At 39.5% G+C, this 27,500-nt stretch overlaps 1 protein-coding gene across 7 annotated transcripts in view; it reads left to right on the top strand.

Annotated features, from left to right (window-relative positions):
- The window catches only part of LOC143023121 (dedicator of cytokinesis protein 1-like), a 165,679-nt gene that overhangs the window by 73,550 nt on the left and 64,629 nt on the right, over positions 1-27,500 (top strand). For 4 of the 7 annotated variants that reach the window (XM_076181628.1, XM_076181625.1, XM_076181623.1 and 1 more), the window contains exons 12-18: positions 4,884-5,015; positions 6,084-6,239; positions 13,430-13,623; positions 13,723-13,840; positions 19,924-20,038; positions 24,499-24,716; positions 25,006-25,254. In XM_076181628.1, the coding sequence (XP_076037743.1) occupies positions 4,884-5,015; positions 6,084-6,239; positions 13,430-13,623; positions 13,723-13,840; positions 19,924-20,038; positions 24,499-24,716; positions 25,006-25,254 (1,182 nt within the window). The remainder of the gene's footprint in view (positions 1-4,883; positions 5,016-6,083; positions 6,240-13,429; positions 13,624-13,722; positions 13,841-19,923; positions 20,039-24,498; positions 24,717-25,005; positions 25,255-27,500) is intronic. The other 3 variants (XM_076181630.1, XM_076181624.1, XM_076181627.1) reach the window with 2 other exon arrangements.

Raw genomic sequence — 27,500 nt, 5'->3', positions numbered from 1 at the left:
ACAATATAAGTAAAATTATTTACCTGGGTCATCAATTTCTTTTTCTGTATGCTGTGGCTGACCTTGGCATTTATCTCTGTGAGATTTTAATTGTGACACAATGCCCTGTAGTTCCTGGCTGCAGTCTTTGCATCTAGCTCGGTACCCTTTGCCAGAAGTTGTTGGTAGTTTTTCAAAATAATTCCAGACAGGATAATTTTTCTGCCTGAAGGCACCACTCTGCCAGGTCCAGAAGACATCCTTCCTGGTTGATTCCAAAGCAGCAACTGACTCAGTGAGAAGCTGCTTACTTAGAACAAGTTTCAACAAGAATCTTGTTGAAACATGTTGTGGGCTACATAGTGATATATATATTACATGTAGGCTTATAATTCCAACGCTGGTGTCCACTAACCTTATACAATAATACCTGTTAAGCCCAGCTAAAATTGGCATTTCAAAGCATAACAGTGCCTTAAAAAGAGTTTCTTATTTCACTATAAAAATTTATACTAACTTATACTGCATTGAATAAGTCAATAGTTGATATATTTGTCCTATATACAATGTTAGGTTTCTAGTGTTTATATATTTGTCCAATATAAAATGTTAGGTTACAAAGAAAGCAATGGCCTCCGCTAGTGGACCCAGGAATCTGGGTGCGCACGTCCTGTGTAATAGTAGTCCTTGATATATATATTAATATAAAATAATTCTGGCAGTTGCCTCAGGATTTGAACCGGGGCCTTGCATGACACTAGGCCAAAGCTCTACTGACTGAGCTAAAGTAGCTATAAAAGTCTCCAACATGGAAGTTGATCTAACTCCCGAAGAACTAAGTCGACTGCTAACTGCTGTCCTAACTTAATTCTATGGAGCCGTAAGCTCAACCCATAGCCGGTGGTGAAGCTGATTTGAAACCTTGATGGGCTTTCGTCATTGTAATACCTGAATAGAATCGCCATTGATGGTGTATGTCAATCATATAATTCCGACAGTCGCCCCAATATTCGAACTGGGCCCTTGTGTGATGCTAGGCCAAAGCTGTACCAACTGAGCTAAAGGAGCTCTAAATGTCTCCAACTGGGAAGTTTATCTAACTCCCGAAGAACTAAGTCGACTGCTAACTGCTGTGCTAACTTAATTTTATGGAGACTTAGGCTCAAATCATAGCGAGTGGTGAAGCTGGTATGAATCATTGATAGGCTTTTGTCATTGTAATACCTGAATAGAATTGCCATTGATGGTGTATGTCAATCAAATAATTCCGATAGTTGCCCCAGGATTCAAACTGGGGCCTTGTGTGATGCTAGGCCAAAGCCCTGCCAACTAAACTAAAGAAGCTCTAAAAGTCTCCAACTTGGAAGTTGATCTATTTCTCAAAGAACTAAGTTGACTGGTAACTGCCATCCTATCATAATTTTATAGAGACTTCAGCTCAACTCATGGTCAATGGTGAAGCTGGTACAAATCCTTGATAGGCATTTGTTGTTGTAATACCTGAATAGAGTCGCCATTGATGGTGTATGTCAATCATATAATTCTGACAGTTGCCCCATGATTCAACCTGGGGCCTTGCATGACAGTAGGCCAAAACTCTACCGACTGAGCTAAAGGAGCTCTAAAAGTCTCCAACTTGGAAGTTGTTCTAACTCCCGAAGAACTAAGTTGACTGGTAACTGCCATCTTAACGTAATTTTATGGGGATTTAAGCTCAGAATTACTTGATTAACATACACCATCAATGGCTATTCTATTCAGGTATTACAACAACAAAACCCCATCAAGAATTCATACCAGCTTCACCACTAGCTATAAGTTGAGCTCAAGTCTCCATAAAATTAAGTTTGGATAGCAGTTAGCAGTCGACTTAGTTCTTTGGGAGTTAGATCAACTTCCAAGTTGGAGACTTTTAGAGCTCCTTTAGCTCAGTTGTAGAGCTTTGGCCTAGTGTCATGCCAGTTCGAATCCTGGGGTGACTTTTGGAATTATTTGATTGACATACACCATCAATGGCGATTCTATTCAGGTATTACAACGATGAAAGCCCATCAAGGATTTGTACCAGCTTCACCACTGTCTATGAGTTGAGCTTAAGAGCCTGTAAAATTAAGTTAGGATGGCAGTTAGCAGTAGACTTAGTTCTTCAGGAATTAGATCAACTTTCAAGTCGTAGACTTTTAGATCTCCTTTAGCTCAATTGCTAGAGCTTTGGCCTAGCATCACGCAAGGCCCCAGTTTGAATCCCGGGACAACTGTCGGAATTATTTGATTGACATATGCCATCAGTGGTGATAATATTTAGGTATATATATATATATATATATATATATATATATATATATATATATATATATATATATATATATATATATATATATATTTAATATGTAGCTAGGTAGGGGTTACATGTGAATTAAGCCTTAATTGGTCATAGCATTTGTGTTCCTAATAGGACATATGATGCAGGGAATCAAGAGTATGGTCTATTAAGAATTATGTGTTATAAAAAGGATAAGTAGGTCCAAAAATGTCCTATTAGTGTGGCAGTGGTATGGTAAAAGGAATACATGCCATTAGGTTTAGTAAATAAAATAGTAAAATTCTATGCATTGTGGAAAATAGGATAGGTCTCATTTAGAATGTATTTGAAAGTAATTGAAGGAAATATTAGATATTAAGAAACTGCAAGAACATGTATGTGTATTTATGATATAAGCAAAAAGATCAGGGAATGAACAGTGCATGAACTTGGAAATTGCAACTGCATCAGGGATACATTTTGAACTGAGTAATATGAATTGGCTCAGTATTTGCTTGCATTTGTTAAACCATTGCATCATCCAATTAGGTTGTTTAGGATGAGATCAGGTTGCAGGTCATGAATTGGCTTGTATTGCAGCATTGGAAGCAGTTGGATAATTTAATCAAATGAGGTGCTATCAAGCTGTTCCTGGGTTAGGACTGGAAAAGTATAATCCTACTCTAAATTGTCTTTCATCAAAATCTTCCCCTCCCATGGTTATATGTAAACATATTCCAGTGCAACTTGTGCAAGCTCTTCTGGAACTTTTATTTGATGGTGTTCATTACCCTCTGCAGTTCAGCCTAGATGTCTGCCATGTTATCAAAATGCCGGGTTGTCATGGTATCATTTATGGAAAAAGAAAATTAGGGACCAGTGACAGGTACCTGCATGTAGTTGTCCTGCAAGGTGGACATTTTCAAAACCCATCTTTAACCCTCTCATCTCCATCAGGAGGTCCAAGGTCTCTCTCTCTCTCTCTCTCTCTCTCTCTCTCTCTCTCTCTCTCTCTCTCTCTATCAACTTCAGCTGTATTTCTTATATTTTTTCACATATGGACAACTGACAACTGTTAACTGTTCTCCTCCTACAACTTGAGCCAGTAACATAGAAACAGTCCCATATTGATACACCATGGACAACAGTTCAGAGTTTATTCCCAGAGAGATCAGTGAGAGGTTTCAAGGACCATTGCCAGCCTCATTGGGGCTGTGGGTTTTCCACATTGTGAAACTCGAGGTAATGATTGATTGAGAGAAAGTTATGCAGTAGGAATATGGGTGATAGTGGAACATTGCCTTCTTGTTGATAATGAGAACCTGCTGACCACGCAGGGGTGTGTTGCTACATTGACAACAATTGGATTTAATGACTCAAACAAGAGTGACAAGTAGGTAAGGGAGGGAAAGAGCAGCAGGTTTGGTGAGTGATGAAATAGGAAAGTATAATAGAGTAAAAGGAAGTGTCTTCAAGGATAATGTGGGTAAAGGTGAAATTGGGATGGGAGGTATGAGCTTTTATGAGCGCATACAGTCCAGGTAATGAGGAGAAGGCCTTTTAGATTGATCTAAATGTGTGAATAAAGAGTTTTGGAAGGAATGTAAATGTAGTGGTTTTGGGGTATTTCAATGCAGGGGTAGATGAGCTAATGGATGGAGTAGATGGGAGGCTCAGGGTGTCACATAACAACTATAGTGGAGAAAAGTTATTAGAGATGAGTTTGGAAAGGCAGTTGATGATAGTGAATATTTAAGAAGAGAGACAAGCATAATGATATGTGGGAAAGGGTAGTGGAGGGAAGGGTGGTTGAGAGGGCATTAATGGACTATGTAGTAGTACCCAAGGGGAGGATCAGAAGAGTTCTGGACTTTAATGGTTTCAGGGGAGAGAGCCGGGGATTATTGGATCAATATCTAGTAGAAGGGAAATTGAGAGTGGAAAAAAAGGGAGGGAGGTAGAGAGGTTTTGATGGTAAATGAATTAGATGAAAAGGAAGAAAAGAAAGAATAGAGGGTCATACTGTACATCATACTTGGTACGTCACCAATGTTTAGAAGAGTTTACAGTGAAGAAATACAGTGCAGGAACTTATTGATAGCACCTCACCTCGTAGAGCTACCAAAGTTGATCTATTGTAAAGAAAGACATGTACAATATGAACTTTGGTAAGATCTAAGAAGGCAGACTTAAAAGGGTTGGCATTTATGTCATCATCACTTTCAAGAGTCAAACCTTGGGATCTTTTACCTAATGCAGTACTCACAGTACTACAGTAAGTTTATGAAGTTCAAGGTATAAGAAAATCTGCAATAGAATAGTGCAATGGTAGTCAAAGAAAAATGTCAGGTGAATGGAATTCATACTGGATGAAGGGATGCCTATCTTTCAAGCGATGATAATCTGTTGCTAATGAAAAACTTTGTCCCCATGGAGGTAACCTTAGAAAACCAGTCAAACTAAGCCTCAAGACTCCCACTTACCATGACAAGAAAGGGTAGTCACTCACTGCACTTGTTATGTACAATGGGACTCACAGAACTGGTTTAGATGGTTGCTGTTGCTTTACTGTATTGTTTGCTGCACATTCCCAACCCCTCAGGTAACAGAAATTGTGTTGCGAAAGGAAAGGACACAAAACAAACTTAGCAAACTCCTGGGGACGCAGTTTAAGGAAGACAATGCAGGTGCAGGGCCGGAAGACAAGAAAAACGTGGATAAAAAGATGGAAGAGGTAAGTATGTTGAAAAAATGAGAGGGAGGGTCCTGATGCAGATGGTTTATTAAACTTGAAGCATAAGTTTGATAGGGAAGCTGCTGAATGATAGCATATTTTTTTCCTGAAGAGAAATAGATTCTTTAGGAAATTGGAGTTCAAGGAGTCAGAAATTATGAAGTATGTGATAGAAGAAAGGGAAGTGAAGTATTGTTTCAAGTAATAAATACTAGCATGGGAGAGCAATTAAAAGAAAACATTATAGGAAAAGTTTGAAAGTAGGAAAAGAACTTTCCCTTTATCAAAGTTTTCTTCAAAGAGGAGAGTAGATTTGTTGTTAAGATTTTTTTCAGATCTTAAGTTTATATACTTGATAAATTTAATGGAGTACACTGTTGCAGTCTATTTTGAAGAGTAGGGTAGTTCAAACTAGATACCATGAGTAAATGAAACAGCAGCTTCACTTTTTCTTTACTTCAATACCTACGGTTATCAGATGTTAGTGTTTTAAGGTAGGGAGTTTACATGGAACGAGTTCACTATAATATTTCTTGTACTTTTTGATGTGGCTGACATTGGAGAGTGTGTTTTGAGACTGTGTGCAAATTATAACTTTGACTTAGTGATGGATGTGTATACAGGGACATTGTGGTCAGGTCCTTCAGTTTTTGTGACATAACCATGACATGCATGTTTACATTTTGTTTACTTGGCTTTCTGTGGTTTAGGGTTAGCATGATAATACAGTTTGGTGATTGCTTTAATTGTATATAGTTCAAGTGTAGATGCTGTGAGCTTTTTATTTTTTTCATTGTACAGCAATTTGTTAAGTAGTGTGTCACAAGAATGACTCACACACTGTCTATAACTCAACATTTGGTTGTACATAGTAATAAAATATAGAAAATAACTTGTAATAAGGCATATTGTGATTATAATTCTTGAGTATTTAATGTGAAACATGTTAATAATACAAATATATATTTTTTCTTTCTTTTTTATTGTCTCTTCATATTATACATTAACTATAAAATGATATATTTTTTTTTTGTTCTGTGTGTTTCTCACATATCTGCTGTGGCACAGTTGGAGCTTTGCGTCAATATCCTTGGAGATATTTTGGATGTGCTCTTCTCTTCAACAATTGGACCAACACACAAAGATGTCAGCCTCCTTAGTAAAGAAATTCTCAGGGACATTCTTAACATTGTCTACAAAATGACTCGGGAAGACCCATTGCTGGTAGGTATTGGTATCCAGCAGTAAAGTTTTTCATTTGTTTGATACTATATGGCAAAAGTGCTTTATATATTGATGACAAAAATATAGATAGACAAGGCTCATGCATGTATCAATAATTAATGATACTATCTCTTGTGCTATTCAGTCTTTTCACTGGCAATATCCTACCCCAAGACCCAGAACTTAACCCCAGTGTATTTACACAGATGACCTGACATTTATAACCCAGCATAGAAATAACAAACTGGCCATGAAGAACACTCAAGCCTACAACAATAAATACATACATACATACATACATATACCAATGGCTTTTTCCCCCTTACAAGGGAGGTAGCCAAAAAACAAAGGCATAAAATCCACTCCCACCCATTCCATCCCTACATACTCCACTCCCATTCACCCCCCTCCCTCCCTCTTATCTTGGCTCCTCCTCTTGGTGTAGAGGCTTTTTGGATAGATTTAAATGAGTGCATAGAAAATTTAGAGAGAAATATCAGTGTGGTGGTATTGGGAGATCTACAACAATGAAAAAAAAAAGTGAACTTAAACAGTCAAACCCTTCCATTGGAAAGAACAACTTATATTTGAGGCCTCATTTATTATACACATATGACATTCAGTTCACATGTCAAAGATATGATGGTGAAAATACATACATATACCAAAGGCTTTTTTCCCCTTACATGGGAGGTAGCCAAAAAGAAAAAGGCATAGAAACCACTCCCACCCATTCCACCCCCTACATACTCCACTATCCTCCACCCTCTTCCCTCCCTTAGCAACTCCTGGATGGCAAGTCATCCCTGCATCCTGTCCACAGCCCTGGGTCAGAAGCAGTGTCACAGGACACAGCACATCCACAGCAAAGCTGCTTCATTAATTCAGCGACCTCCCCCTCTCCGCCCCCTCATGCAGAAGAGAAGATGGGGAGAAATCCCTTCGGGCTGCGTCAATTTATTTCTCATACATACTTCCTCACCCCCTATCCCCCACCTCATGCATCACAGCATCATCCATACACAACCCTTCTCCATTCACCCCTATCTTCTGTCCTCTCCTGTCCTTCCTCAACAGACATTACTCTCTTTTGTAAAGCCCCTTTTACCCCATCCATCCATCCGTCTCATCCTAGGATGCCTCCTCATATTCACTCCTTCCACCTCTGCCTTCCACACCTCTTTTACTAATTTTTCTTCACTTATTCTTTCCATGTGTCCAAGCCATCCTAATACTCTTTCATCAACCCTATCTCCCAACACCCTTTCTACCCCAGTTCTCCTCCTCACCTCCCCATTTCTCACTCTATCCAGCCTTGTAACCCCTATCATACTTCTCAGACGTTTCATCTCAAACATGTTCAAACTCCTTCTCTCTTCCTCTCTTATGTTCCATGTTTCTGCCCCATACAGTGCTGTTGGCACAATCACTCCTTCGTATAACCTCCTCTTAGCATCCATTCCTAGATGTCTATTCCTCATTACACTTTTTAATCCACCTAGACATTTACTCACTTCTCTTAATCTACATTCTACCTCCACCCCCACTCCTCCCTTTTCTGTCATATTTGCACCCAAGTATCTAAAACTATCCACCTCCTCCAGTCTCTCTCCCTTAATATTCAGTTCCAGTCTGCTGCCACTCTCTCCCCTTGTACATCTCATCACCTTATATTTGCCCACATTTTTCTTCAGCTTCCTTCTTTCACACACCTTCTCAAACTCTGTCACAAACTTCCTCAATTCCTCCTCTGATCCCGCTACAATCGCAGTGTCATCAGTAAGCAACAACTGACTTATTTTCCACTTTTCTCCAATTGCTTTAACCATTTCCAACCCCTGTCCCATCACCCTTGCATTCAACTCTTGCACCACCCCATCCATGTATAGATTGAACAGCCAGGGCGACATAACACACCCCTGACGAAGGCCCACCTTTACCTGAACCCATGCACTCTCTCCATTTCTGATTCTAACATAGGCTCTACTACTCTCGTAAAAAAATCTTGACGATTTCCTCCTATTCCATATATATGTAATACCTCCCATAGTGCCTTCCTGTCTATCCTGTCATAAGCCTTTCCCAGATCAATAAAGGCCCAATAAACATTCTTACATTTTCCTGAAGCTTTCTCACGTATCTGCCTTACCACAAAAATCTGATCTACACAACCCCTACCTGTCCTAAACCCACTGTTCCTCACCAATTACTCCCTCTGTTCCTCTCCTAATCCTCTCAATCAAGACCCTCCCATAAGCCTTCCCAACTACACTCAACAAGCTGATCCCTCTGAAACTACTACACTCAAACTTGTCCCCCTTTCCCTTGTAAAGTGGAACTATACAGGCACTCCTCCAGTCCTCCGGCACTCTACCCTCTCTTAAACAAACATTAAATAACCTCACCAGCCAGTCCACCATAACTGTACCTCCTTTTTTCAGACATTGTGCATGGCATCCATCCAACCCAGGTACCTTACCTGCTTTCATCATCTTAACAGCTGCTTTTACTTCATCTTTCCCTATTTCTCCTCCATTTTCCTCACTCATCACTCATTTTCCTAGTGCTTCCCACTGCAACTACCTTTCCCTCCCTATCCTCCTTCACATTTAGCAACTCCCTAAAATACTCTGCCCACCTTCCCCTCACTACTCTCTCTACTTGATACGCCTCCTTTTCCTCTTTTAACCACTTCACTACGGGACTTAAATCTCGCGGGCAGTAGCCAATGCCAGCCGTACGACGTGTCGTAATAATACTCGCATCATAAAATATAGTCACAGCTTCATATAGATCGTTCTCTCTTTCACCCGTGAATTTTGAAAACCACAGAGAATGGGATTAAGAGCAGATTAGGGAGAATGTAAAAACACAGGGGCGACTACAATAAATATAATCAAGACGCCGATATGGCAGCATCGTGAATCCACTTGCTCCTCATGACGCCTACGTGTGCGGCACCATATGGAAGGGGTTAATTTCTTTCCAAAGCATCTTTTTATTACTTTAAAAATTTTCTGTCATACTCTTACCCCATTTCATATCTGCTCTCCTCTTTGCCTCCCTTTATCTTATGCTTGACTTCCCTTCTCTTTACTTTGTATCTCTCATATGATTCCCTTGTCCTAATTTGTAGCCAATCTATGAATGCCTGCTTCTTCTCTTCTACAGCCTTCTTTGCTTTCTCATCCCACCATTCACTACCCTTCCTTCTATTTCCTCCTGCCCTCCTTGTTCCATATACCATCTTTGCACACCTTATGATTCCCTCCTTGAACCATCCCCATTCCTCCTCCACTCCTAGTTCTACTCTATTCTTCATTCCCTCCCACTCCTCTCAGCTTCTTATACTCTTTTTTTTTTGTAAACAGTTCACTCTTAGTACCTCCCTACCTTCTGCCCTTTTCCTCTTTCACCAGAAAATGATCTGATATTCCCCCACCCTCTCCCCTTAAAACATGTACATCCTTAACTTTTCCTACCATACTCCTGGTCACCACTATATAGTCCATTAAAGTTCTATCTGCCACCCATCCATCCACCACCCTCTCCCATTTGTACTTATGCTTGATTTTTTTTCCTAAACACTGTATTTGCTATCAACTCTCTCCCAAGACACATCTCCACCATCATTTGTCCACTTCAAAAGTCTATCACTCATTAACAAGCTATATAAATTGTTAGTTCGTCCACATTTGGAATATGATGTTTCCATATGGTCACTGAATCTCATTAAAGACATTGACAGATTGGAAAAAGTACAATGGCTAGCCACAAAACTGATTCCAAATATCAAAAATAAATCATACGAAAATCGACTAAAACATATGAATCTGTTTTCCCTAAAAAAGTGTAGACTCAGAGGTGACTTGATACAGGTCTTTAAAATTCTAAAGGGAATTGACAATATCAAAAGTGACAAAATTTTCACACTGAATGAGAATCAGACAAGAAACAATGGTCTCAAACTGTCTGGAAATAGATTCGATTTGGAAGTGGGTAGAAACAACTTTGCCAACCATGTAGTTAATGAATGGAATAAACTTCCTGCAGAGGCAGTGCAATGTAGTTCAGATTGAAGCTTTAAGAATCATTTAAGTAAACACCTAAGCAAGATGCTGTAATTATTATTGTAATGATTATTATCTATTTTATATTATTTGTTTTTGTTTTGTTATTTGTCTGTTTGATTCTCATTTATTATTAATTATATGTCAAATTATTATTATTTACTATTTACCTGTGCTTAATATTTAACTATAACTGTGCATTTATTCATGTATTTTATTTGTTATTTACATTATTAGTTTTTTTTTTATTCTTTTATTATTATTATGAATTTTTTTTTTTTTTTTTTTTTTTTTTTTTTTCCATCCGACCTAGATATGGACCAAAGAATCTCCAGTCAGCATACTCCGTCTTTGTAATCCTTTGAAATCCTGGAACTCCATACTTCCCAATCACTTCGTGTATTGGTTCATTTCCTACCCTAGTATTAAGGTTTCCCAATACAACTACATTGACATTTCTCCCTAATCCCTCTATGCACTCATTTAAATATACCCAAAAAGCCTCCCTTTCCTCTATGCTCTTCTCACTACCAGGCCCATATGCACTTACAAAAACCCACATCTCCCTTCCCAGCTTCACCTTCATCCACATCAACCTTGAAGAAACCTCCTTCCACTCCACTACATGCTTACTTATCTCTTCACTTACTAGTATAGCCACCCCTTCTCACCCTCGTTCACCTCTTCACTCCTGAGAACCTCCCAACTACACTCCCAAACTCTCACTCACCTCACCCTTTCAATTTAGTTTCACTCAAAGCCAACACATCCATCATTCTTATCACAAACATACTGTCTATCTCTTCCCTTTTACTCTCATCTGTACCACATCCATGCACATTAAAATACCCAAACCTTAGGATACTGGTTGGAAAACTCCTAGACCAGGGGTTCCCAAACTTTTCAGCTCATCGACCCCCTAGTAAAGTTTAAGATTTTCTATAGACCCCCAAACTATTAATTCACGAATTATGTCAGTTTATTATTATTATTGGTGTTGTTATTGTTATTAATGCTAGTAATATTGTTATTATTATTATATTTATTATCATTATTGTTATTATTATTATTTTTATTATTGTTATTGTTGTTATAAATTTAGTTATCAATAGTGTTATTATCATCATTTTTGTTGTTAATATTATTGTTTTAATTCTTTACTGAAGTTCTTGTTTAGTCTCATAAATCACTTATGGTAATTCTAAACTACCATAGTCACAGTTTTTGTGTTTGTGGATTTTACTTATTCCATTCGTTTATCTTTATTTATTTATTTATTTGTTTATTTCTTATTGTGATCCGTTATAAAAGGGCCAAATGGCTACATTCATCAAGGTGATGGAGTTCCAATAATAATAGATACTTTCACATATACATAAACATAAGTGTTTTAAAATAAATATCTATAATTTTCCAATAGCTTTAAGAGTGATATTATATATTCTTTATTATATTACTATGAGTAGTATTCAAGCCAGTAATATTACACTTTGAGAACCCCTGTCCTAGACCCTCTTATGCCTTTACTTTTTTTTTTTTTTTTAATGTCCCCTGTGAGGCTACAGGTAGCAGGATTCCTAGTCCTAACCCCCGGCCTGTTTTTTGTTGCCTTTTACAACTCAAGTGGGAAGACTTGGGAGCATTCTTTTCCCCCACCACAGGGTAGATGAAAAAAGGAAATGAATATTCAGAGAAATGGTATAGGGCAGTAACAAGGGGTTGGGGGACAGCATAATGGAGGGACAGTCGTAGTATAATAAAAGTGTCATCAGTTCTCTATGAACAGAGTCTTCCTCTATCACAGACAAAATGATGTGTGGTTCTCGTCCATAGCGCCCCATATAGACCCTAAAGTATCAATTGCATGCTACTTTGCCACAATAACATGCAGCCAATACCCCAGACGAAAATAAACCTACTGTTATCCAACATAATCATCGGCACTGGACAGGCAGAAACTTTAATTACTGTATACAACCAATTCATAAAGACCACCCGCAAATATGCTTCCACAGTATAGTTACCAACAATTAAAAAAAATATATATATACATAGATGCCTTACAAACTATACAAAATAAAGCTATAGCTATCTATCTATATACCAATGGGTTTGTCCCCATTATAAGGAAGGTAGCCAGCCAAGGCATGCTTCCACCCCCACCCATCCCACTCCTATCTGTCACCTATTTGTTTTATTTAGAGTAATAATAGGCTACACCTAAACTACCCCAATAGGACACCTCCATACAAAAACCAAAATTCCCCCCATAGAATACTATGAAAATGATAGGTAAATAGTTCTTTGCAAAAGTCCTCAATTTCATTCACCATCTCATATCATGTATCACCCTCTGGCTGAGCATAAAAAAAAGAAAGAAAAAAAAGATTCAGCAGTGTATCCACACCCAGATTGCTAAACAAGCTCTTCATGACAAACCATCAAACTCAATACTTTGCTAACATCCCTCAGAAGTCTCAATGAAAAATCCTTCCCAAAAGAAGCAAGAACCAAACTAGCACATTTGCATTTAGGTCACCCTTCACCACTAAGACAATATGAGCACAGAGTGAGCCTGACCCAGATGCAACCATCACACAAAGGATACTGAATACATCATCTTACACTTCCCCACCTTAGTTATACCCAGACAACACAATATTCCTTCTTTAAGTGACTTATGGGCCAGTCCAGTGGTTGTTGCTGGTTACCTGGGAGACATGTTCTTGTGCAAGAAGAGAGACCTGGGGCAATGGATTGATTTATCTGCTCCCATAAGTTTTTAAAATGGAAATGGAAGTGGGGAAGTTGCTGTATGATGAAACAATAGGGGTAAACCAGCTCCAGCTGTCAAAGCCTGGTGTAGTGTATATTTTACTGGATTATCTTTGACCTGAGCAATGTAGGGTGGGACAAGTATTTTCATATGATGAAGTGTAAACAAGGGAGGAGTAATGAAAGAGTTATAGATTAGTATGGAGTGGGTGTTTATACTGATTCTGGTCCTGTGATATTATGTACTTTATGTCAGAGTATTTATGTAATTTCTTGTCTTTGCAGTGTCAGTTTGTGATATTATGTACTTTATGTCAGTATTTATGTAATTTCTTGTCTTTGCAGTGTCAGTTTGTCTCGGTGCTGATCTCACTGTTACGACTAATGACAGACAAACATTTTGTAAGTTTTCTAAATGGCTTTACATCACTTCTTCTCTTGAATGACTTCCTGTTTGAGTTGTTGATGGTGATCAAAAACTTGGTGACAAATAATGTCTTCCCAGCAGACTGGGCAGAGATGATCCTCTTGCAAAATAGGTAAGGTTTTTATAAAAAAAAAATTGGTGTGCTGTTGTGCTATCTTTTTGCATGAAACTGCCGTGTTCATAATGTTTTTTTGTTTTTGTTTTTTGGCAGTGTGATAGTGAAGGTGCTACGGCAATGTGCTCGGATTATCTCAGAGAAAATGCGTGATCCATTTGATGAGGTTGTATGGAACAGCTTCTTCCACTGTGCAATTGCATTCATCACACAGGTAAGAACAACACTTTTCCACTGAAGCAGATGAGGGAAGCTGTGTAATGTGTGGTGAGCGGAAGGAGGTTTCTTTAAGGTTAATGTGGATAAAGGAAACTGGGAAGGGAGATATGGATTTTTGTAAGTGCATATGGGCCTGGTAGTGAGAAGAGTGTAGAGGAAAGGGAGGCTTTTTTGAGTGCATAGAGGATTTAGGGAGAAATGCCAATGAAGTGGTATTGGGAGATCTAAATGCTAGAATAGGGAATGAACCAATAGATGGAGTGGTTGAGAAGTGTGGAGTGCCAGGTAAAAATCGTAGTGGAGAGTTGATGATGGAGATGTGTGTAGAGAGTTGATAATAGCAAACACAGTGTTTAGGAAAAAAGTTAAGCATAAATACACATAGGAGAAGATGGTGGATGGAAGGGTGGTTGATAAGGTTTTAATGGACTATGTATTTACCTAGTTGTATTTTACGGGACGAGAGCTATGCTCGTAGTGACCCGTTTTCGTATCTCTCTATATCTAGTTTATTCTTAAAATCGTGTATAGTTTTGGCACTCACTGTTTCTCCATTCAGTTTGTTCCACACATCAATCACTCTATGCGGGAAGCTATTCTTTTTCAGGTCTCTTCTGTAGCTGTCTTTATTTAGTTTCTCTTCATGTCCTCTTGTTTCTCTTCTGTCCCACTTTAATAAGTCATCTCTGTTGAGAATTTCCATCCCTTTCATAATTCTGAGAAGCGAGTAAATGCCATGGGGGAATAAAAAGTGTAATGAGAAATAGACATTTGGGAATGGATGCTTAGAGGAGATTGTATGAAGAAGTGATTGTGTCGACAACACTGTACGGGGCAGAAACATGGAACATAAGAGAGGAGGAGTTTGAATGTGTTTGAGATGAGGTGCCTGAGAAGTATGATAGGGATAACCAGTATGGATAGAGTGAGAAATGAGGAGGTGAGTAAGAGAACGGGGATGAAAAGGGGGTTGGGAGATAGGATGGATGAAAGAGTATTGGATAGGGAGAGAGTGGTGGTAGTGGTGGGAGGCACTAAGAAAGTAACAGTGATGGATTAGGAAAATTGAGGAGAAATAAGAAAAGATGAGGTGCTAGTACATACACCAAAGGCTTTTTTCCCCTTACAAGGGAGGTGCTAGTAGTTTATTAAAATGATGATAGCAGGTAAGGGACCTGGGTTAGATGGGAGTCATGTGGAGTGTTTGAAGAAAGGAGATACACTAATAGTAGACTGGCTAGTGAGATTGTTTATTGTATGTCTGAGGGAGGGTAGAGTGCTGGAGGAGTGCCTGTATAGTTCCTTTTACAAGGGAAAAGGGGACAAATGGGAATGTAGTATTTTCAGAGGGATCAGTTTGTTGAGTGTAGTTGGAAAGGCTTGGGAGGGTTTTGATTGAGAGGATTAGGCGAGGAACAGAGGAAGTAAATGGTGAGGAACAGAGTGGGTTTAAGAAAGGTGTTGTGTAGATCAGATTTTTGTGAGAAAGTTTGATGAAAAAGTAAGGATGTTTTGTGGGCCTTTATGGATTTGGAAAAAGCTTATGACAGGGTAGACAGAAGGGCACTGTGGGAGGTTTTGCAAATATATGGGATAGGAAGAAAGCTGTTAGGGGCAGTCAAGAGTTTTTATGAGTAGGTGAGGGAGGGAGGGGTGGTGAATGGGAGTGGAGTATATGGGGATGAATTGGCTGGGAGTGGATTTATTTTTTTACTTTGGCTACCTCCCTTATAAGGGGGGAAAAGCCATTGGCACATGTATGTATGTAGTAGATCGTTAGAATGGAAAATGGGGAGAGTAAGTGGTTTGAGTTAAAGGTGGGACTGCATCAAGGATGTGTCATGTCACCATGGCTGTTCATTATGTACATGGATGGCATGGTGCGGAAGCTAAAGGCAAGGGTAATGGGCAGGGGATTGGAGGTGGTTAATGAAAATGGAGAAAAGTGGGAGGTAAGCCCGTTTTTGTTTTCTGATGACACTGTGCTTGTAGCAGGGTTAAAGGAGGGATTATGGAAGTTAGTGATGGAGTTTGGGAAGGTATGTGATAGGAGAAAGTTGAAAGATATACAAGGGTAGAGGATAGCAGTGAATTGGAAGTAAATCTTAAAGGAGAGAGGCAGGAGGAAATGGATAGTTTCAGGTATTTGGGGTTGCATGTAGCAGGAGAAGAAGGAGTGGAGGTAGAGTTAAGTTACATACATATACCAAGGCTTTTTCCCCCTTACAAGGGAGGTAGCCAAAAAGGAAAAGGCATAAAATCATTCCCACCCATTCCATCCCTGAATACACTCCACACCCCTCTCTCTTATCTTAGCATCTCCTGGATGACGGGTCATCCCTGCACCCTGTCCACTGCCCTGGGTCAGAAGCAGTGTCGCAAGACACAGCACATCCACAGCAAGGCCGCTTCATTAAATCAGCGACCCCCCCCTCTCCGTCTCCCCATGCATAAAAGGAGAAGACGGGGAGAAATCCCTTCGGGCTGCGTCAAATTTTGCTCCCACATACTACTTCACCCCCCATCCCCCCACCCATTCCACCTCATGCATCACAACATCATCCATATACAACCATTCTCCATTCACCCCTATCTTCTGTCCTCTTCCATCCTTCCTCAACAGACATTCCCCTCTTCCCCAAAGCCCCCTTCACCCCATCCATCCACCTCATCCTAGGACGTCCCCTCATGTTCACTCCCTCCACATCTGCCTTCCATACCTCTTTTACTAGTCTTTCTTCACTCATTCTTTCCATGTGTCCAAACCATCCTAATACTCTTTTATCAACCCTATCTCCCAACTCCCTTTCCACCCCTGTTCTCCTCCTCACCTCCTCATTTCTCACTCTATCTAGCCTAGTAACCCCCATCATACTTCTCAGACACCTCATCTCAAACACATTGAAACTCCTCTCTTCCTCTCTTATGTTCCATGTTTCTGCCCCATACAGTGCTGTTGGCACAATCACTCCTTCATACAGTCTCCTCTTAGCATCCATTCCAAATGTCTATTCCTCATTACACTCTTTAATCCACCAAGGCATTTACTCGCTTCTCTCAATCTACATTCTACCTCCACCTTCACTCCACCTTTTCCTGCCACATTTGCACCCAAGTATCTAAAACCACTTCCTCCAATCGCTCTCCCTTAACCCCTTCCATACGGTGCCGAACACGTAGGCGTCATGAGCAAGTGGATTCGCGACGCTGCCATATCGGCGTCTTGATTATATTTATTGTAGTCGCCCCTGTGTTTTTACATTCTCCCTAACCTGCTCTTAATCCCATTCTCTGTGGTTTTCAAAATTCACGGGTGAAAGAGAGAACGATTGATATAAGCCGTGACTATATTTTATGATGCGAGTATTATTACGACACGTCGTACGGCTGGCATTGGCTGCTGTCCGCGACATTTAAGTCCCGTAGTGAAGTGGTTAATGCTCACTTCCAGTCTACTGCCACTTTCACCCCTTGTACATCTCATCACCTTACTTTTACCCACATTTATCTTTAGCTTTCTTCTATCACATACTCTCCCAAACTCTGCCACCAACTTCCTCAATCCCTCTTCCGATCCTGCCACAAGCACAGTGTCTTTTGCAAACAACAGCTGGCTCACCTCCCACTTTTCTCCATTTTCTTTAACCATCTCCAATCCCTGACCCACTACCCTTGGATTTACCTCTCACACTACCCCATCCATGTATAAGTTGAATAGCCAGGGCGACATAACGCATCCTTGACGAAGTCCCACCTTTATCTCGAACCACTCACTCTCTCCATTTCTAATCCTGACACAAGCTCTACTACTCTCATAAATACTCTTGACAGCTCCTAGAAGCCTTCCTCCTATCCCGTATAGCTGCATAACCTCCCACAATGCCTTTCTGTCTACCCTATCTTAAGCCTTTTCCAGATCCATAAAATCCCAAAAAACATCCTTCACCTTTCCTATAGCTTTCTCACATATCTGTCTTACCACAAAGATCTGATCTACATAACCTCTACCCATCCTAAATCCACACTGTTCCTCACCAATTACTCCCTCTGTTCCTCTCCTAATCCTCTCAATCAAGATCCTCCCATAAGCTTTCCCAACTACACTTAACAAGCTAATCCCTCTGAAACTACTACATTCACACTTGTCCCCTTTTCCCTTGTAAAGTGGAACTATACAGGCACTCCTCCAGTCCTCCGGCACTCTACCCTCTCTCCAGCAAACATTAAATAACCTCACCACCTAGTCCACCATCACTATACTTCTTTTCTTTAGACATTCTGCATGGCATCCATCCAGACCAGGTGCCTTACCTGCTTTCATCATCTTAACAACTGCCTTCACTTTATCCTTCCTTATTTCTCCTCCATTTTCCTCACTCATCACTCAATTTTCTTCGCATTTCCCACTGCAGCTATCTTTCCCTCCCTATCCTCCTTCACATTTAGCAACTCCCTAAAATATTCTGCCCATCTTCCCCTTACTGCCTTCTCTTCCATTATCATCTCTCCATCTGCACCTTTTACCTTTTCTTCTCTACTTGATTCGCCTCCTCTTCCTCTCATAGATTGAGAAAAGCAAGTAAATGCCTTGGGGGAATAAAAAGTGTCATGAGAAATAGGCATCAGGGAATGGGTGCAAAGAGGAGATTGTATGAAGGGGTGATTATGTTAACAGCTTTGTATGGGCCAGAGACTTGGAATTTAAGAGAGGTAGAGAGGATTTTTTTTAATGTGTTTGAGATAAAATGTCTGAGAAGTATGGTAGGGGTTGTTAGGTTGGATAAATTGAGAAATGAGGAGGAGAGTGGGAGTGGAAAAGGAGATGACAGGGCTGATGAAAAAGTATTGGGATGGTTTGGACTCGTGGAAAAAATGAATGAAGAAAGATTAACCTCTTCACTCCGGGGCACATCGCACGTCTGGCAGCATTAGCTGCCCGACGTGCGATGTTGCGTCATAATAATCGCATTATAAAAAATAAAGTCAGTGCTCAATCGTTAGTTCTCTTTCACCCATGAATTTTGATAACCATAGAAAATATGATGAAGCCAGTTTAGAGAGAATGGAGGTTATGTAGGTACGACTACAATAAATATAATCAAGATGCCGACGTCGGCATCATCGCGTACCCACTTGCTCCTCATGACGCCTACGTAGGCGTCACCATATGGAAGTGGTTAAAGAGGTGTGGAAGGCAGAAGGAAAGGGGATGACCAAGGATGAGATGGATCGATGGGGTGAAAGGGGCTTTCAGCAAGAGGGGAATGTCTGTTGAGCAAGGAAGGGAGAAGGCAGGAGATAGAGATGAGTGGATAGTGTGTATAGATGATACTGTTGTGGAAGGGGGGGGAGGGTGCTTATGTGTGAATGATATTTTGATGCAGCCTGAAGGGACCAGCACTTTTTCTGCTTGAGGGGATGAAGACGGGGGAGGTGGCTGATTAACCTCTTGAATACAATGATGCCTGTGTATGCATCATGAAGATGCTGACATCGGCTTCCTGATTATATTTTGTAGCTGTAACTGAGTGATCCCCATATTGTGTGAACAGGGCTGATAATGTTTTCTTTGACATTATATTTATTCAGGGTGAACTAGAATGAGTATAACATCAGTAACTTAATATTTTGTAATGTGTGTATTGTGATGCATCATTGTACATCAGGCAACCTGATGTGTGCATGAATATTTGACTTGTATTGAAGAGGTTAAATGAAGTGGCCTAGCTGTGAATATGCTGTGTCTCATATTGCTTCTGACCCAGCATGATGAGCTGAGATGAGAGGGAGGAAAGGGTGAGGGGAGTGGAATGGATAGGAATAGGTATGTGGCTTTTGACTTGGCTTTTTCCCTTATAAGGTGGAAAAAGCTCTTGGTATATAGATAGATAGAATTATTATAGCTGCCACCAAGCAATTATGTTCAACTTAGGGAAACCCTACTGTAGTGAAAAGGTGATTTATGATTGAAATTTTAGGTAACAGAATAGAACATTAATAGGAATAAGAAATAATTGATCAAAAAAATATATTTTTCATCATGAATTTTACTTAATTGATTTCCTTTTGTATTGCCAGCCATCTTTGCAACTTGAAAACTTTAGTCCAAGCAAGAAGATGAAAATCCTAAGTCGGTACCGAGATATGCGGAGAGAAACGGCAAATGAGATCAAGTCTCTTTGGTTTAGTCTAGGTAAGGTACTAGTGGTTTCTTTGATACTGATATATACTATTTGAAATTATATTGCAGTGACAAGAAATGACTAACTAACTTCTTAGCAGTTATTAAGTGCTGAGTAACCCAAAATAATCAAATTTCTAGGACAGATATGTTGTACAATGAAGTCCCACAAGGAGCAGTACTCTCACACATGGTCTCTCATATTATCTTCATGTAGCTTCTCTAGATCCATATAACACAGATACAGATGCTTCTCTTTATGACAGGTCTTCTCACAGAGTTGCCTAATTGTGAAAATCTGATTGACACAGCTCTTTCACATTCCCACCATTATGGTCAATATTGCTTTGCATTGTTATGAGTTTATCCCAGATTTATTGTAATAAGGAAATTGAACTTGAGTAGCTTTTATCATTATTACAGTCATGAGCTACATTTAAGTTTTCTTGTAAGGTATGCAAATATCAAAGAGTGTCTTATTTACCCACTAGGAATCCAAAGGCATTGTATGTAATTTTTTGGCATAATTTTCTCCATGAAAAAACAGTATCATAGAATATAATGCTATATTCACATAAAATAACACTTGACAATCTTTTTTCATTGCCAGGCTCTAAAGCTCCAGATGACTTCAGGGCACTTAATAAGGATTCTTGTGTGTTACTTGCTTCCAGAGTGAATTTAAAGTAGATCTTGGTAAAGAGACACAGAGATGAGAACCCATGATCTATCTACATATCTATATACCTTATAAGGGAGGTAGCCAAGCCAAAAGTCATGCACCTACTCTCTTCCATTCTACTCCCACTCATTCCAAAGTGCCAACAAAGGAAGGAAAAAGCCAACCAGGCAACCCCTGCCACAGAGACCCCATGAACCTAGTTTTAATGCTCCATTGTTACAGTTGGCAAAACACATTAGATCAGTTGGTAGGGAAGTAAGCCACTGAGCAGAAGATTGCCAGATTGAAACCTACTAGGCCCAGTTGAGTTTCTAGATGCCTGTTGCTTAAGGTTACCTTTGTGTTGCTCATACGTTATAACTTCCTTTGTGGCTTTGTATTTACCTAGTTGTATTTTACGGGACAAGAACTGTACTCTTGGTGACCCGTTTTCGTATCTCTCCGCATCCAGTTTATTCTTAAAATCTTGTATAGTTTTGGCACTCACTGTTTCTCTGTCTAGTTTGTTCCAGACATCAATCACTCTATATGGGAAGCTATTCTTTTTCAAATCTCTTCTGTAACTGCCCTTCTCTAGCTTCTTTTCGTGTCCTCTTGTTTCTCCTCTGTCCCATTTTAATAAGTCATCTCTATCAAGAATTTCCATCCCTTTCATAATTCTGTAAATGGTCACCAAATCACCTCTTTCCCTTCATTGTTCCAGTGTTGATAGATGTAATTTCTCCAATCTTTGTTCATATGTCAAATTTGATAGTGTTGGTGCCATTTTTGTCACTGCTCTTGGAATTCTTTTCTATATATATTTTTTTTTTCTTCTTTTTTTGGGCTAGGTGCCCATAGTGTTGCAGCATACTCTAGTTTAGGTCTTATCAGTGTAACCACTATTTTCTTTACCATTTCTTCATCCATGTAGTTGATTTTATGCCTTTTCCTTTTTGGCTACCTCCCTTGTAAGGGGGAAAAAGCCTTGGTATTTGTATGTAGTTGAAGGCCACTTTCATTGATCTTAATAAGTTAAAAGTCTCTCCAAATAATTTATTGACATGTTTATCAGGCATCAAGTCATTTGAAATAATCACTCCCAGGTCCATTTCTGAATTGACTTTTTTGATTTCCTTGTTTCCAATTTTATATTGACCTGATATTCTATTTTTGCTTTTAATGTTAAAGTTCATTTCACATCCCTGACTCCATTCCCATATCTTGTCCAGGTCTTCTTGTGGCGACCTGTAATCTTCTGTGCTTACTCTCTTGAGTAATTTGGCTTCGTCAGCAAAGAAGTTCATGTAAAAATTAGCTCCCTCATCCATATGATTTATATGTATGGCAAACATTAAAGGAGCCAATACAGAACCTTGCGGAACACCATTCTTCACATCTTCCCAGTTTGAATTTTTGTCTCTAAGTACCACTCTCATTTTTCTCCCACTTAAGAAATCCTTCATCCATTCCAGTAGCTTACCTTGTATTCCTCCTATTATTTAAATTTTTCTTGTTAACTTTTTATGTTGTACTTTGTCAAAAGCCTTCTGCAAATCCAAGAAGGCGCAATCTGCCCAACCATCTCTTTTGTGTATTATCTCAATTAATCTCAAGTAATAGCATATTAAGTTTGTGGTACACGATCTTCCACTTCTATAGCCAAATTGTTTAGGGTTTAATATTTTATTCTCATCCAAGTGTTTGATCCATTTGTTTCTGATAACTTTTTCGCATATTTTTGCTACTGTGCTTGTAAGGGATACTGGTCTGAAGTTTGTAGGATCTTCTTTGTTTCTTCCTTTATATATTGGTACTATGTTTGCATCTTTCCAATCTTGCAGTACCTTTCCTTCTTTGAGTGAAAAGTCTATTATCTTGCATAATTTGTCCGTCAGTTCGTCTATACACACTTTCATTCTCCAATTTGCAATTCCATCCAGTTATGCGATTCCCTAACATCTAGGTTTTTTATTTGGTCTCTTATTTCTTTCTGTGTTACCTTTATTTCTTTCATTTTAGGGGGTCTTTCTTGTTGTCCATCTTCCCAAATTTGTGAGTTCTCAAGTGTAAAAACTGACTTGAAATGTCTGATCATAACTTCTGTCATTTCTGTGTCATCCATATATTCTTTATCTCCTTCATGCATTTTTACAATTTCATGTTTATCCTTTAATTTGTCCTTTACATGTCTGTAAAAGAGTTTAGGTTGATCCTTACATTTGTCTATAATATCTTTTTCATCATTTCTTTTTTCTTTACTGCGTATATTCACATATTCGTTCCTAAGTTTTATATATGTTTACCATTTGGATGTTGTTTTGTCTCTTTTCCATCTTTTCCAGGCTTTGTCTCTTCAGTTTTTAGCCTGCACCTTTTGTTATTCCAACACTTTATATAAATCTCTTTTTGCTTCTTTTTTGGTACATATTTATCAATTCCTTCCTTGTACTTTTCTTTGAATGTGTTCCATTTGTCATCCATCTTTGTTTCTTCTTTGGAGGATTTATCCCAGTTTGTGTTATGGAATTTTTTTCTTAAGTTTTACAAAATCCATTTTGTTATACATTAATCCTCCTTCTCTATGTTTGTCATTCCTTCCTACATTGTTTTGTTCTTTTAATTCAGACTCTATTAGTATATGGTCACTCTTTCCAATTGGTGTTTTATACTCCATTTTGTTCATGATATCTGGTTCAGAAGTTAATATTAGGTCTAGTTTCAACGGTTCCTCGTTGTTTCTCTATCAAGTATTTTCCTTAACCCATCATGTTAAGGTGTATTCAATGGTCATATCCAGTAGAATGTTGCTTTTTCCCAGATTATATCCTTTGCATTAAAATCACTCATAATTACTATGTTACCACCCTCTTTCAGTAACTCGTTTAGCACATTCATTGTGTCTTCCAGTAAATTTAGAATGATCACTATCAGACCAAGCCTGTGCTCTTGGTGGCACATACACTGCTACAAGTTTACTGCTTTTCATATTGTGCTTGTAATAGAGTAAGTTTCATGGGCCTTGCAGGGATGTGGGTGAATAAATATACCCTGCTGTAAATGAGGACTAAAATCCAACTCCTTGAGGGATTCCAAAATAACCTACTGAACCTTGGGTCTGAAGTTAGAAAAAAAAAAAAAAAAAAAAAATTATACTAACTGCCACTTCATGTAGAAGCAATGCAGTAATACACAGCACATCTACAGCAGGGCCAGCTGCTTCCTTGTAAATAAAGTGGCTGGTCATGCTGTGGACATGCTGTGCCTTGCTGATTTGCTTCTGACCCATGCAGTGGGCAGGAGACTAGAATGATTCTTGATCCACAAGGATAGGCAAACAAATGGGTGTTGGATGGGAGTGGAATGGGTGGGGGTGGATGCATGCCTTGGCTGGCAATATCCCTTATAAAGGGGAAGAGGCTCTTGGTATATAGATAGATATACATCTCAATGCAGTTGATCTTAACCTCTTCACTCCGGGGCACATCGCACGTCGGGCAGCTAATGCTGCCAGATGTGGGCACATCACACGTCTGGCAGCATTAGCTGCCCGACGTGCGATGTTGCGTCATAATAATCGCATTATAAAAAATAAAGTCAGTGCTCAATAGTCTGTTCTCTTTCACCCATGAATTTTGATAACCATAGAAAATATGATGAAGCCAGTTTAGAGAGAATGGAGGTTATGTAGGTACGACTACAATAAATATAATCAAGACGCCGACATCGGCATCATCGCGTACCCACTTGCTCCTCATGACGCCTATGTAGGCGTCACTGTATGGAAGTGTTTAACTTTCATTTCTTTCAGTAGGTCAGCACAAAATCCGCTTTGTGCCATCCATGGTGGGCCCCTTCTTAAAGATGACCATGCTTCCGGAAGTAGAACTACGTCGGGCCACTATTCCTATCTTCTTTGACATGATGCAGTGTGAATTCTACTCTCCAAAATGTCGTGGGCAGAGCCAGTTATCTGAAGCGGCTCGAAAAGATCGAAAGGAACAGAAAATCAAGGGCAGGTTTGATGAGGTGAGAGATTGGGTACTGTCAGAACATATTGCACAGTGACAAGAAATGGCTTTTAAACTTAATAGGTAGGCAGTGTAGAGTAACTGAAACTAATTAAATTTCTAAGACAAATACTATTTCATGCTCTTCAGTCTGGACTTCTATAAAGCTTAGGAAGGAGTAATATAAAAAATAATGTTAAAAATCATTGTGCTATGGCCTATGCCGATACTCATTCTCATTTTTTAAAATATGAACAGACTGAAAAAAAATGATAATAAAGTAATTGCATCATATGTTCTCTCCTTAGTTTGAAAATGAAATCCTGGAGAAGCTGGATCATCTGATTGAAGGTGGACAAGGTGATGAACATTTCCGAGATATTTTCCAAAACATTATGAGTTCCCTCTGTGAGGATCACAAGACTATGCGAGAGCCTGGAATGAAGCTGGTGAGAACAGTTTCGAGACTAATGGAAAGATTATTCCAGTACCGCACTATACTCAACACACCAGACAACTCTGCTGAATCACGAATGAGTTGCACTGTAAATCTCTTGGTAAGTTGACCTGTTGTTTTCCTCATACATAATGCTTACACACACACACACACACAAAATAAGAAAAGAGGTAAAGCAAAAGGAGGCAAGTCTTGGTGTACTGAACTCTATATGTGAAAAACAGAAATAAAAGAGGGAAAAATATTTAGTGAAAAGTGATAAAGGGAATAGAGTGAAATTTTGGGTTAGATTCAGAGATCAGGTACTGGTGCCTCAAGGCCACACCTTGGTTTTCCATCAGATTTCCATCTTCTTCCTGATAGTGGGGTGGCCTCTTGCAAGCAGGACAGAATAATTGTGGGAAGAACACAAACAAGCTCGAAATTATTACATAAGAACCTGAATAGAAATGGAAAAGAACTTTAGGTTTACCAGTGGTAAATTGGGGCATAGGGAAAAACTCCTAAGCTAATGGTGGATGGTGAAGTTCTTGAGGAAGCATCAAATCATGCTGCAATAATGAATAGAACTTTTCAATGTGTTTTCACTAAGGAGATTGATTTTGTATAGAAGGGGATTTGAGCAATAATGTTGGGTTAGAGGATATAAATGCAAGATGTGAAAAAAGCCTCAGAGACTAGGATCTCAAAATGGATACATAATAAATGCAGGAAACAATTTGCAGACAAGATTTGTAGTCAAATTCTGTGTTCATGAAAAGGAATAGTGCCTTAGGATTGGAAAAGTAATTATGTGGGATCAGTTCATATTTATGGGGATTTCTCCCATCTTCTCTTTTTCTGTATGAGGGGATGGAGAGAGAGGGTCGCCGATTAAATGAAGCAGCCTTGCTGTGGATATGCTATGTTTTGCTACATTCCTTCTGACCCAGGGCAGTGAGCAAGATACAAAGATAACCTATCATCCAGGAGGAGCAAAGAAAAGAGGGAGGGGTAGTGAATGGAAGTGGAGTATGTTGGGATGAAATGGGTGGGAGTGGATTTATGCCTTTGACTTTGGCCACCTCCCTTGTAAGGGGGAAAAAGGCATTGGTATATACATACATACATACATACATATACCAAAGTTATTTTCACTTTACAAGGGAGGTAGCCAAAAAACAAAGGCATAAAATCCACTCCCACCCATTCCATCCCCAACATTCTCTAATCCCCTCCACCCTCTTCCCCTCTTATCTTGACACCTCCTGGATGACGGATCATCCCCGCATCTTGTCCATTGCCCTGGGTCAGAAGCAGTGTTGCAAGACACAGCACATCCACAGCAAGGCTGCTTCACTAAATACGCGACACCCCCCCCCCCCTGTCTCCCCACACAGAAAAGGAGAAGATGGGGAGAAATCCCTTTGGGGTGCATCAATTTATTTCTCACATATACTCTCTTACCCCCCCATCCCCCATCCACTCCCCCTCATGCATCACAGCATCATCCATACACAACCATTCTCCATTCACTCCTATCTTCTGTCCTCTCCCATCCTTCCTCAACAAACATTCCTCTCTTTCCCAATGCCCCTTTTACCCCATCCATCCATCTCATTCTTTGTCACCCTCTCATGTTCACTCCTTCCATGTCTGCCTTCCATACCTCTTTTACTAGTCCTTCTTCACTCATTCTTTCCATGTGTCCAAACCATCCTAATACTCTTTCATCAACCCTATCTCCCAACTCCCTTTCCCACCCCCGTTCTCCTCACCTCCTCATTTCTCACTCTATCCAGCCTAGTAACCCTTATCATACTTCTCAGGCACCTCATCTCATACACCTTCAAACTCCTCCTCTCTTCCTCTTTTATGTTCCATGTTTCTGCCCCATACAGTGCTGTTGGCACAATCACTCCTTCATACAATCTTCTCTACGCATCCATTCCCAAATGTCAATTTTTCATTATACTTTTTAATCCCCCAAGGCATTTACTTGCTTCTCTCAATCTACATTCTACCTCCACCCCTGCTCCTCCCTTTCCTGCCACATTCACACCCAAGTATCTAAAATTATCTCCTTCTTCCAGTCTCCCTTAATACTCACTTCCAGTCTGCTACCACTTTCACCCTTTGTACATCTCATCACTTTACTTTACCCACATTTATCTTCCAACTTCCTTCTTTCGCACACCCTCCCAAACTCTATCACTAACTTCCTCAATCATCAGCAAACAACAACTGGTTTATCTCCCACTTTTCTTCATTTTCTTTAACCATTTCCAATCCCTAACCCACAACCCTTGCATTTACATCTTGCACCACACCATCCATGTATAAATTGAACAGCCAGAGTGACATAAC

This window comes from Oratosquilla oratoria, unplaced genomic scaffold, assembly GCF_046742065.1.
Source record: "Oratosquilla oratoria isolate Oo_2021 unplaced genomic scaffold, ASM4674206v1 SCAFFOLD45, whole genome shotgun sequence".
Classification (NCBI taxonomy): Eukaryota; Metazoa; Arthropoda; class Malacostraca; order Stomatopoda; family Squillidae; genus Oratosquilla; species Oratosquilla oratoria.
This window is presented reverse-complemented; position numbering and strand designations above follow the sequence as displayed.